Raw genomic sequence first — 13,747 nt, 5'->3', positions numbered from 1 at the left:
AACGCATGCTTTTGATTGCGGATTACCCGATCGGGTCTTTCCCATTAGCCCCCCCCCCCCAGCTTAGTGGTCAGATAACCTATAGCCGCCCCCCCCCCCAATCATGGTAAATATACCATAATGGGGACTATAATTTCATGGGGGGAGGGGTGGGCTATAATGGGAAAGACCCACCCCATCTTGGGTTATATACAATCATAGCTGATCATGTTCTAAATTGGAAAAACGAAAGTGTTATCTCACTAGTAAACAGAAAAGTTGCACGTGCATGTCATAGTCAACAAACTGTTAGTCAAAGAGATCAAATAGCAACAATGTTTTAAATTATGCTTAGAACAAAGACGAAGTCCAAACAGGAGCAGAATTTCTAACAAAAAGAAAGAAAGCGAATTAATTTTTTGTCAGAAATGTCACAAACACAGTAAGTTGCTCACATAAGGTATAATTTTCCGGAGGACAGGGCGGAGGGGTTTAGCTTTTCCGGTAAATATTTTTAAAAACTCTTGGAGAATCGCTAAGTTTGAATAAGACGGACTCGCTAAACCGTGTTGAGGATAACGACGAAAAACGACAATCTTTTGTAAGAAATCGTTGTTTTCGTCGTTTTTACGGCGTTTTCTTCCTCAACACTGTCAAAGGCATCACTTGTCTAGATTTTTCTAGAGTCTATTGATGACCTGTCAGATGTTTTCAAGTGTATTCAACACTTGATACGTTTGTGTTAAGTGAATCATACGTTCTTAGATTCTGAAAACCAATTTAACTTTATAGAGGGGGCTATTATTTTCTTGGGGGATACTAACTGTGGTAGTTAGCTCCACCACTTTTAGGCGCTTGAAATTATTAATGCTGCCTAAATGCACATTTGGTTGTTGACACATAGTTACAAAAACAAATTTTCAATCCCAAGGAAGAAGCGGGGTTTGCTAATATTGGGTCTTTCCCATTATAATAATAAATATGTACCTCAACCTCCCTCCCCCCCCCCCCCCCCCCCCCAACTTAGTAAATTGCATACCCCAAGCGCAAGGCCATATTCATACATATTGATTAAATATGGGGTCCTTCCCGTCATTATAGCCCCATCATCTTAGTGGTCATATGAAGTAACACCGCCAACCCCACCCTCCCCCCAGACCCCCAGACATGGTGATTATACCATAATGGGAAAGGGGATTATAATGGGAAAGACCCTTAGTATACAACGGCAAGTTCTCCATAACTGCGAGGTACGCAATGTGGGCAGCGTGGAGGGTGGGGGTTGGGGCAAGGAGGGGGTGTGCACAAAGGATCCGTTTCCCGTGTCTTCATTTCAGAGATCATACTAGCGAGTGCAGTGGTGGCAGGTGGCACTGGGGTGGCACTAGTGGTGTACCTGGTGTTCCGCAAGGGTGACAGAGACAACCCGTTCAAAGAATTCGTTCACACTCATCCTCCTGCAAGGTAGGGAGCCGGTATCGAGAGAGTTAGAGATTCTAACCACGAGTAGTAGTGCCTGTGGAAACGCGTGTTTCTCCCATACCCCTTCCCATAAGCCCCTATCGGATTTTGTCGCAGTGCGTTTCAGCGCTGTACCATTGACTTTCTATAAAAACCATTACTCTACCAGACAAATAGAAGTATAAAAGCTTTTGTCAGTATGCTCAGACTCCCTTAGGAAACATTTCAGCATGACCTCAAACATCTATGAAAACTACGAAAATTTCAATTAACTCGATCACATGCATGGTACAGCGCTGAAACGCACTGCGACAAAATCCGTTGGGGGCACATAAAAAGTCGATACCCTCAAAACATATTCTAGCTCAACTATAGACAAATTCAGCCACCTGACAAGCGTACGCTTGATGTTGTACCATATATTGGTCCATTTACATCTTTGGGTGGAAACGGTAGAGGTGAGATGCTATAATCATATTTATGCGTATTTCTGTTAGATTTAGTTCTGTTATAATTATAAAATCAGGTTCGTTAATTGAATTGTTGTAGTAGCATGATTTTTGGCTTTTTATCGCTAGCGAAAAATTTAATTGCCCCTTGAGTAGAGTAGAGTAGAGCAGAGTAGAGAAATTTAACTGACCCTAAAGTAGAGTAAAGCGCGGGTAATTATGCCCCGAAAAGAATAATGCGGTTTTAACTGCTGCTAAGACCAAAGACAGACGGCATTTTGCGCTTCGCAGTTAGAGGTCATCCGGCAATTTGCTAAGCACAGTTGCACAACAGTCTGTCTGAAATATGTGAGCAGTATAAACGAAAGTGAATGACTCATAGGGCGCGAAAATGCAGACTATACATAGTAAAGTGGGACCTGATCAGAGTAATGCTCCCCACAAAAACATGCTGTTTTTACTATTATTTAGCGCTGTATTTCAATGTGCGCTAGGTCCGGGGCCCTCCTGTTGAGCCCCCTCCCTCAAAATGATTTTGTTTCCACAAAACGCAAAGTTTAAAGAAATTTGCTTTTTCGGCCATTGTTCACGTGATGTTGAACTGTTGATTGACACACGAAAATGGTGCTAAAAAGATATAAGATTTATGTAAATGTAACCAACTGATTATACATTTTTTTTCGGCAGAGGTGCAATGTCGGCACGAGATAAGCGGAAGATGCTTTGCAAACATCTCAAGACGAATCAGTTGAAAGAAGTACCCAAACATTTTGACGTCATCTGTATTGGGTCCGGTCTGGGCTCACTCACAACTGCCGCACTTCTGGCTAAGGCAGGTCTGTACAGGATCAAAAAGCTCCAGGGCAATCTCTAGTCAAGATGACCTTAAAATTGAGCGCACAGGGGATCAAATGGCAGAATTAATGGAAAACAAAAACGCACTAGAGTTTAAAAACTTCAACTATCTATAACTGAAAGGCTTAAATTCGAAAAGAAAGATTAAAGACAGGGAGGTTATATGCGTTTGCACATCATTTTCCGACCCCGTATATCTTAATTTTTGCCCTAATTGTGTACCAAATGAAGCAGTGGTAGAAAATTTTCAGATTTTTGAAGATTATTTCATCTTTTGTAATTTAAAATGGACTTTTAAAGAAAGACAGAACATAACAGTCATATTAAGTTATTGTTTTCATTTTACTAGAACGTGCAAAAATTGAACTCGTCAAAACGTTCGAAAAATGAAATCAACTTCAATGTAATTTATTATTAAGCAAACAGTCTGTGAAGGAAACATGTTATTTTGTTAGCACAAAATATCAGCAAACGAATTTAGCTGCTGAGCAGCAGCAGTCACGGAAAAGGTCACTCTTTGACAGTTTGGCGCGTTAGCAGATGGTCGTAACAAAAACGACGAGTGAAGGAAATCAAAATAGCAGCCCATGTCTTGAAGAATTTGAACAAACTAAATACCTCGCTGTCAGCCCAATTAGAAAAAAAAAAGTTTTTGATAGTCAACAAAGCATATACCAAAAAAAAACGAAAATGAAAAACAAAAGATTTTGACAACAATTTTTTTGCTTTTTTCTAAGAAAAAATTTGTACTCAAAAAAATTTTCGAAGTTGACTCAAGTTTTTCTTAATTATAATTAGATACTATTTATATTTATGAAAATAATATAAAACAATCGTAAACACAAATATATTAATTCACCATAAATTTTTCCGTAATAAATCGGATGAATATTTTTGCGATCTTGCACGAGTAATTTTATCACTTTTATTGTTGATCCCAGTAGTCAATAAAAATCAAAAGGAAGTGCCCGAATTCCAAAATTCAGTGCTAGTGAATTTAAGAAAAAACAAGAGACCAGGATAATTTTTAGGGAACAGTTTTTGCTATTCTTTAACTCTTCTGTTAAAAATTCAATTATTTTAAATTGAAGTTCTTGAATTTGAAAAGAAAATCAGAGAAGAAACTAATGAAAATTCTTTATATAGCTTATGATAAAGTATATCATAGATAGTCAAACTTTTAACCTGCTAAAGTGCTCTAACATAAACATAAAACGTCTATGAAAAGACAACGATCAAATCAATTATTTTACATGAAGGGAACAAAAAAAGAGAAAAACGACTATTCTATTGCTAGCACAATCCATTTCGATGAATTTCAGCCTTATTTTATAAAACGCTTTGATAAAATTTTTAATTGAAAGTTTCTTTGTTATTTCTTCGCCTAAACAAAGAGAGAGTGCTTTCTGAAGTTATAAATCTCTAGAAGTACTTTAATTAAACAATGGTGTCCTAGTAAACGCAAAAACAATAAAGAAAAGTTTTTTCTACAGAATAATTTGCGTTTGTAATGCAATTAATTAATCCTTACTAACATCCTGAAACTGTTTCTAAGCCATGGGTTATTGATGACGAAGCAAAAAAAATGAAGACTAAAATGTTGTGTTCAAATAAATTTCTTTAACATTTGTGCTGGTTAGCAAATGGAACATTTTTAGGTTTCTTATTTTTACTTTAGGAAATTCTACATCTTTCCAAATATAATTCTACATTTTTACAAATATAATTCAACGTCCTTTAATTATTTTGATTGCGACAGGACCACATTGCATTGACATTTTGAAACGAATAGTTTAAAACCACTCAGATTTACCTTAAAGAGTTGTCCTTAAAGAGTTGCCCTTTCGACCCCCGAGTTATTTAGCTATTTCTATGTCCAACTTAATGGTTGCTTATACCTAACCAAATGAAATATGACATAAAATCAAAATGCTGCAATTTTTTCATTACGGCACATTACTTTTTTATATGTTGGAGTCAAATAGGCAAGAATCTTAATTATCTTTAAAACACTATCTCAGTGAATCAACTTTTTTTGCTGAATGGATAGTTCTTTTGTTTCTGATAGGGAAACGTAAAAAGGAAAACACACTAGCTAGTTTTTTTTCATTCCTGCCAGGAATGGTCTATAAGATTGCAAACACATTTTGACCGCAAGCGCAAAATACAGTTGACAGAAACGGCTCAAAGTATAAATTCCATTGAGGGCAAAATTGATACACCTTGATGAAAACATGCATGATCGTGAAATCTCTTGCAGAACATAAAAAACTTTGCTAAGAACTTGAAATATCAACATTTCATGGTAAATTTTGACAAGATCTCGGGTAAGAAATTACCAAGAAAAATTCTTGAAAGCTCTTGACAAATCATGATGACACTTTTTATCTTTTCTGATCGATGCTCGATGTATTTCATCTCGAGAGAAGAAAAAAATTCTCCTGTGTGAATTCAACAAATAGAAAGTGAGGGTAAAGCGCATTGGTCGCGGTTTTCAGCCTCAGAAACCTAACTTTTTTATAATTATATCGATAACTCAAACTTTGTTTCGGTTTCATTGTCCGACCCCTCTTAAGGGAGTGGAACTTAAAGCTCGTCCCACTTAGAATCTGGAATTGTCTCAAAGATTTTTGGAATTTCGTTTTCTAGAGCGAGTTATTTTGGTTTATGTTTTTGTGAATATTAGACCGATTAAAGATGTTTTTTTCACGTTTTCCAGAATTTCTGTCTTAACTTTCGTCAATGTATTTTATGAATATTTTGATTTAATTTTTTATGAAGAAAAATTTGGCTAAATATTTTCGAAATCAGCCCATTTATCAAAAACTGCCCAAAATAAGCTTCCTTAGTCCAATTTGATTAAGCTTGCCTGAAATACACACCCAAAAACAACTAATACAATCTTTAACCGCTACAAAGACAGCTAGTTCTATTTCCACTTCTATTGAGAGTATTCTGAATTCAAAATTTTGCTGTTTCTTTGCTTACTTTACTCTAAGATTATCAAAAACACAGCATTTGTTTTGGATCTTTAAATAACAAATTATTTTGATCTATAAAATTGGAAAGAATTGAGTATTCCTAATGGACAAACATCAACAGCAAGACTGTTACAATCCAACATTAATTTGAATTGTAATCCAACAGTGTTTTCTTAAACAAAAAATTGATTTTTTCATGTTAGTTAAGGAAAGAACAAATCAAAATAAAGCTCCGTGTTGATAGGTGCAATTGGCTTCAAAAGCCGTTCCAAATTACTGTATCTATATTTTATACTAGGAGGATTTTGATCTATTTGACTTTTAAAAATGTTTGACTTTTAATTGAACAATGGTTTAGTGAACTCACCACTATTTCTCTCTTTATCTGGTCAAAATATAGCTTACTGTCAGCAAAGAAAGAGTGCGCTGGTTAGCAAATGGAATTTTTTTGGGTTCTTATAATCACTGCAGGATATTCTTCATCTTTCAAAATGACGAATATATTTCAACGTCTTTCAATTTCTTTGATTGCGACTGACCATATTGCATCAACATTTTGAAACGGACTGTTTAAAACCGCTCAGATTTATCCTTTGCTCTTTTTTAGAGTTATTTAGCTATTTATACGACGGACTTACTATTTGCTTTTACCTAACGAACTGAAAAATGATATAAAATCAAAATGGTGTAAATTTTCTTATCACTGCACGGAACTTTTTTTATGGTGGAGTCAAACAGGCGAGAATAAAAACTATTTCCGTGAATTAGCTTTTTTATTACTGAATAGATAGTTCTCTTGATTCTGATAGGAAAGCTTAAAAAAGAACATACACTAGATAGCTTTTCTTCATTCTCCAGGAAATAGTTGATCAGGTTGCAAACACATTTTGGCCGCATGCGCAAAATACAGTAGACAGAAACGGCTCAAAGTTTTAATTACCGGTGACGGAAAAAAAATTGATACAGCTCGATACAGCTTTTTTAAATTTTTTCTGATCGATGCTTGATGTATTTCATCCCGAGAGAAGAAAAAGATCATCTCTTGTGAGAACTCAACAAATCAGAAGTGAGGGTAAAGGGCATTGGTTGCGGTTTTCAGCCTCAAAAACCTAACTTTTTTTAAAATGATATCGATAACCCAAACTTTGTTTCGGCTTCATCGTTCGCAACCTATTAAAGGGGAGGAATAACATACTGGAGTGGGGTTTTTGTTCAGACAATATTGACAGATCAAAGAAATCATTGTAGAGAGATGTGAAGGGTATCAAAAAAAGCCCGTCCACCGTAGAATATGGACTTTTTTGAAAGATTTTTCAATTTCGTTTTCTAGAGCGAGTTATTTTGGTTTAAATTCTTGTAATTATTATACCAATAAAGATTTTCTTATTCACGTTTTCCGGAATTTTTGTCTAAGGTTTCGTCAATGTTTCTTTTGAATATTCTGATTTAATTTTTTATGAATAAAAATTTGGCTAAATATTTTCAAAGTCAGCCCCTTTATCAAAAACTGCCCAAAATAAGCTTCCTTAGTCCAATTTGATTAAATTTGCCTGAAGTACAAGCCCAAAAACAAATAATACAATCTTTGTAAACTACAAAGACAGCTAGTTCTAATTCCACTTCCATTGAGAGTATTCTGAATTTAACATTTTGCTGTTTCTTTGCTTACTTCACTCTATGATTAACAAAAACGCAGCATATATTTTGGATTTTTTAAATAAAAACTTATTTACTAATGGAAAAACATCAATAGCATGGCTGGTTATGGTTCAATCTTGGACTGTTACAATCCAACAGTAATTCTAATTGTAACTAGTTGCGGTTTTTTTTAAAAAAATGATTTTTTTCATGTTAGTTAAGGAAAGAACAAATCAAAATAAAGCTCCATGTTGATAGGTGCAAATGGCTTCAAAAGCCGTTCCAAATTACTGTATCTGTCTTTTATTTTAGGAAGATTTTAGTCTATTTGACTTTTGAAAATGTTTGATTTTTAATTGAACAATGGCTTATTGAACTTACCACTATTTCTCTCTAAATTTATTCAACAAGTAGCTGAATGCCAGCAAAGAAAGAAATCCTCTTCTTCCTTTTAATCTCTACTGAATTCAAATTTTTTTTCTTTTGCGCTTTAAGTTATGGATTTCTGGCATTGATACTACTAGATTTCAAAACTTTTTTTAATTTCAGACGTTCACCCCTTTCTCGAAGAATTTACTTGATTTTTTCTACATTTGTCTGGAACTTTCTTTTACTTTGTTCTTCAAGTCGTATAAGATTTCCTGAATTTTGACAGACGTCGTTGTCCTTCTTTGGAAAAATAAGTGAGCCTATGATCTGAATTGAGCAGATAGCTGACAGCTTTCATGGCCTTGAAAGCAATTGTTTTCAAAAATAAGGAAAAAAAAATTTTATAAATTTTTTTGTTCCATTATGTCTATTTGTAGCCTATTCTCGTTCATTACAGTTCTGATTCGATATTGTTGTCGTTGATAGAAGGTGCAAGTGTACCAAAAGGAAATGTTTCAAAGGTTTCGTTATGAATTAACTGGGTTCGACACAGGTTTTTTTGCAAAAAAAAAGTAAACTAATTTTTGGTTTTTGTCTCAAATTGAAGTTTTTTGGAGATAAATTAAATTCTGAATAATAACCGGTCTCAAGCGCTTCTTTTCGCCAAATAAATGGACCGATTTATTTATTTCACTTTGTAGCAAATGGCTTTCAAGACTTTGATAAAAATTGTTTTCGAAAAATACAAAAGTTCTACTAAATTTTGCCCTTTTTCCCTTTTTTTTGTTTGCTTATTACCTATTTTCATTAAAAAGAGCTTGCATACCACAGTTTTGGTGATTTGTGAAGACTCCATTGAACATAATTTGATCGGCAAAATATGCTTTTACGGCTTCGACGGAGTTTTTTTGCAAGCTTTTGTTGAATTTGTGATTGTTGTCTCTATTTGTTGTTCTTTTTGTATCCGCAATAAAATTTGAATGAAGACAGTTCTTAATGCCTTCCTATAGAAACGTATGTGCTCATAAAGATGTTAGATGTTTTCAATTGCTATCTAATGTATTTCATTACTTTGAAACTAATCGTTTTGAAAAATTCAGGCCGAATTTTTAATTTTGCTGATGTTTATTCTTTTTTGTCTAATTGTTAACGAGCGTTATTATGGAGTGGTCCCCTATCTTTTCTAGTTAAGTACAAGTTGTTTTGTATAGTTTCAGTTTTATGTGACGCTATTTTGATCTTGCTAATAGGTTTTTTAATGGACAAAGTTTTGGATGTAATTAACGTTCACTGTTATTGTTGTTCGATTTTGTTGTTCGTCTTGAATTGCTTTCTTAATCATGGCTGATCTCATCAATTGAATGCGGCATTTTTTGCGCTACTGAGTTATCTGCGTTGGAGGTGATCTTTTTGTTCATTCACATTTTTTTGAAAAGTACGTGAATTTTCTGGGGTTTTCTATCGGTTCCTCATTTGGTAAACGTATGCCAAAAATTCGGATGATCGGGGTCGGAACTTTGCGTGCGAAGGCACATTACCGAGCCTTCTTGCTTCATTTTTATCAAGGAAGTCCGTCTCACTTTTTTTAATGCTGGTAGAATATTTTTGGTATTTAACTGGTTTGCTGTGATAAAAATGGTTTGTTTTAGGACGCTCGGTGCTGGTGCTGGAACAGCATGCAAAACTGGGAGGACACTGTCACACTTTCATTGAAGGTTCGTCCATTTTTTTAGTCGCATTATTTTCTAGAGAAAGAATATGCAAAATTGATATAAATGAAATTGATTTAAATGAACAACTTTGATACAGAAAAGTTGATTTTAGTGTCTTTTTCTGCTGAAAATTTAGACTTCCTGAACCAAAAAGTTGCGAGAATAAAGAATTCCAAATTTAAAATCTATTTTCAAAATCTTCATCAAGAATCAAATTCTCCAAAACAATGCACAAAATTCTGTAAGATTAGTCAAATTTTTACTAGTTTTACTTGCTTTCGAGCGATTCAAAAGACTGTGTGAGTTTAAAAAAACAATTGTAAGATTTTGGTTTATTTTCTTGTGTATTTCTCAATCGATCTATTGAGAACAAAATTTCGAAATCATTGACATCAATTCTCTGCAATTATGTGTTTTGGGTTAAGGTCCCTTTGAGTTTGACACTGGGCTCCATTATGTGGGTGACTTGAGTTTCACAAGCAGCAATTTCCGACTATTGGAGCAGTTGACAGAGGGACAACTCATCTGGGCTTCATTGGAGCCCGCATTTGATGAGTTAGGTCTGTTATTAAAGTTATTACCTAACAACGAGGATCGATAATATGCGTTTGCACTTGCGCAGTGCAGCTTTAAATATTTGAATTCAGTTTAAATTTGATTGATGAAAATTTTTTTTTCTGAATAGTTATTTGCATTGAAATAACAAGGAGGATCGGTATTGTGCGGATAATTTTCCGAACCCGCTCATCCATAATCTTAGCTTAATTGTATTCCAAATGAAGTAGAGAAAGAAAAATTTCTAAAACATACAGAGTAATTCATGTTTAATTGCTCTCCAACGAAATTATGATTACTCGTAGTATCAAAGTCCTTAATCCATTAGTTGAAACATAAAATTTCCAAAAGGCGAGTTGATCAATCATTAATGAAACTAATCTACTTGATGGCAGCAATAAGATTGAAAAAAAGGGATAAAATTCAAAAAATTAATTGATTTGAAAACATTTAAATTTAAAACCGTAAGAGCCATTAGTTTGAAAAAACCATAATACAGATTAAGTTTTGATTCACTAGAAAGAAGATGCGACGAGCCATAAGAGTTGATAAGTTACAAGTTGTCAAAAAAAGGTTAAAAATTTTTTCAAAATTCAAAACTTTTACAGACATTTTCAGAAGAAATATATTTTTAGACAACTGAAAGCTATCAGCCATCAAGATTCTACAGAAAGCATTATACAGGTTCAAATACACCCTTTTATAGAACCACTGTCATTTAAGTGAAAAACATTATCTAGATTTTTAATCGAAAATTTCTAGCAAAAATGCACAGTAACAATTTTCTTGCAACACGAATCCTAAAAGAAAAAACTTTGAATGAGTTTTTCTTACAAAGAAGTGACAATGGTTTTTGCCCGTCTGTTTTGTCCCAAGAGTCTTTCGAAACTTTTTCGAAACGGAACTGAAAAATCATCAAGCACGTGCACGTTTTCATTGAATATAATCTTTGAAAAAAATGGGTTAAAATTCCTACCAGTGGGGTGTTTTGATCCTGTATTGTGTCGTGATCTCAAATCATAATTCATTCTATGTTTCAAGTTTCAAATCGAGCAGTCTCGAATCGTTTATTTTTGGTTAATTTATTAGCATGCAACCAACCTTCTTTTCAAAATAGCTTCAAATTTTCAGTTTTCTAGTTTTTGGTAGAAATCAGTTACAAAACTCTCTGCTTAAATGTGTTTAGATTTGTTCTTAGAAAACTCATTTTTTGCCATGATACTGCCAGTGAAGATAAATAGTGTTGCCCCTCTTCAAATTGATTTTGCAAAACGTTTCATCTTCCATATTAGACCTTCATCTAAACCTAGTGTCTCCTATCAAATCAAATATGTTGCTTTGGGCGCTATTTTGCGCATAAGTTTTCGTGGAGTTCGGTCATGCGTGAGTACTGAAAATGAAAATGTCATCGAACCAAGTGAAATTAGGCCTACAAAATAATTTCATGCTAAAAAATGTTTTCGAAAAAAAAACATTTAAATTTAGATAGGGAATGAACACCCTGAGAAAAAAACCTCACGGAAATGAGCCCCTATTTAACTAATAAAGAGAGGCGTATTTAGCGCGTTTGGCCATGCCTCGCAGTCAATGGCCATGCTTTACCGGCCCGTGGTACTTGATTTGAAGCTGACATAACCAAATAAAATATAACACCCAAAATTCAAATTTAAAACGGGTGTTTATATCTCTTGGGGTTTATTTACCTTGGGGTTTAATTCCTATCTAAAATTAGGTCCGTTTTTTTTCGTGAGGGTTTATTTCCTAGACCCATTTTTTACATTTGCAAGAGAAATACAATTTTTGTGAAAAATGTTACGTAAATTTTTGCGAAAAATGTTACGTAAATTTTTGTGAAAAATGTTACGTAAAAACCAATTTGTTTTTTTTTTGTGGAAACGTAAATTATTACATCGTGGAAACGAGTTACAATGACAATGTTTGTCTTCCGATTCTACAAGCAAATAAATTTTTGTACTGTGTGGAATTAAGAGACCAGGTTTTAAAACTATTAAATTTCTGTTTTTTATGGATTGGTTAGTTAATAGAGTTAGTGTGATGAAATGGACCAATTAAAGTTAGTGTGATGAAATGGACCAATTAAAGTTAGTGTGATGAAATGGACCAATTAAAGTTAGTGTGATGAAATGGACCAATTAAAGTTAGTGTGATGAAATGGACCAATTAAAGTTAGTGTGATGAAATGGACCAATTAAAATAGACCGCGTTTTTCTAAAATTGACCTTCAACAATTTGTGCATTTTTTTCTTGGCTCTTAGCATGATGTTTTTCGTCATATCCGGCCAATAAAAAACAGGTTAATTTTAGTATTCGGAAAAGACAAACTTGCGACCGAAGATCTAAAAAGATTCCGAATTCATGGAAATTACGATAAATGGCAGCAATCAATGTCACAAAGATTCCCCGACGAAGAAGACGCTATAAAAGAGTACATAAAATACGTGAAATATATCCGATACATGAAATATTATTACTGGATGCTAAAAACATCACCAAAATGGGTTATTCACGCATTGAAAGCTTTCAAATTTTTGCCCCCGATGAGGTACAAGGAAGAATATTTTTACAAAACCGCAAGCGATGTTATTAACAAGTTAACTAGTAATGAAGATTTAAAAGCATGTATGTTGTATTTTTGGGGCGGTATTGCTTGTACTCCGAATCAAGCCCCGTTTTTTGCCCTTGCGTCAATGGCCAATCATTTCATATCGGATGGGGCATTTTACCCAGTTGGCGGCCCAGCAATTGTACCCTATTACTTATCTCAAACTATACTAAAACACGGTGGTTATTTTTTCACGAAAGCCGAAGTTAGTGAAATTCTGGTCAGAGATACTAAAAACGGATCCTTAGAAGCCTATGGGGTCATTCTACAAACTGGTTCACGGTCTTCTATTCAGTTCAACGCTGACGTCATAGTGTCAGGTGTCGGATTACATAACACCTTCTTAAATCTTGTGTCAAGTTACGCAATAAACGATTTCTGTCCAAACACGAAATGGCTTTTGGACGAATGTTCGCCTAGCATAAGCTATTTCAACATTTTTGTCGCATTCTCGTCAAAAGATCACGAGCTTGACCTTCCTTCTAGAAACTTCTGGATTTTTAACGGACCAAATTATGACGAAATTTTCGATTCCTGGATTTCAGAAGCGGATCCGTTTGAGGCGTTGGAAAAACACGGAATACCGATGATGTTTGTGACTTTTCCATCGGCTAAGGATACAACCATTGAATTAGTAAATAAAACAAACTCATCAACTTGCGTAGCCATTACCCTAACGCCCTATTCCTGGTTCAAAATTTGGGATAATTGCCCGCAACGAAAAGCCGATCGAGAGTATGAAAAATTGAAAGACGCCTTTGCAAGAAAAATGTGGCAGCGAATGTTACAAGTTTTCCCATTTTTACAAGGAAAACGGAAATTTTTAATTGTCGGAACGCCAGTTACTCATAATTTTTACCTCAAAACTTTTAGGGGTCAAGTTAATGGAATTCGTCATGATATGAAACGGTTTTCTGAGGAATTTGCGATGAATCTTCGGGCGAAAACGGAGATTAAAAACTTGTATTTAACAGGAAAAGATACAGTGTTTTGTGGAGCGTCTGGAAGTTTGACCTCGGCCATGTTTACAGCTTCGAGTATTCTTGGTAGGAATTTACACAAAGATTTAAAAGTTTTGTACAAAAGAAACAAAGCATGAATTGAGTTTATTTGTTTATTTGTTTG

The 13,747-nt window shown here is 34.4% G+C and overlaps 1 protein-coding gene across 1 annotated transcript; it reads left to right on the top strand.

The window, feature by feature from the left end:
- The first annotated feature begins 1,181 nt into the window (after positions 1–1,181).
- LOC142354108 (all-trans-retinol 13,14-reductase-like) lies at positions 1,182–13,747 on the top strand. The gene is made up of 6 exons (XM_075406378.1): positions 1,182–1,260; positions 1,317–1,443; positions 2,577–2,725; positions 9,382–9,447; positions 9,870–10,004; positions 12,325–13,747. Exons 1-6 carry the CDS (start codon positions 1,182–1,184, stop codon positions 13,719–13,721), a joined length of 1,953 nt encoding a protein of 650 aa, XP_075262493.1. The 3' UTR covers positions 13,722–13,747.

This window comes from Convolutriloba macropyga, chromosome 15, assembly GCF_964194025.1.
Source record: "Convolutriloba macropyga chromosome 15, txConMacr16.3, whole genome shotgun sequence".
Classification (NCBI taxonomy): domain Eukaryota; kingdom Metazoa; phylum Xenacoelomorpha; order Acoela; family Convolutidae; genus Convolutriloba; species Convolutriloba macropyga.
The sequence above is the reverse complement of the archived record's forward strand: the minus strand, read 5'-3'. Positions and strand labels throughout refer to the sequence as shown.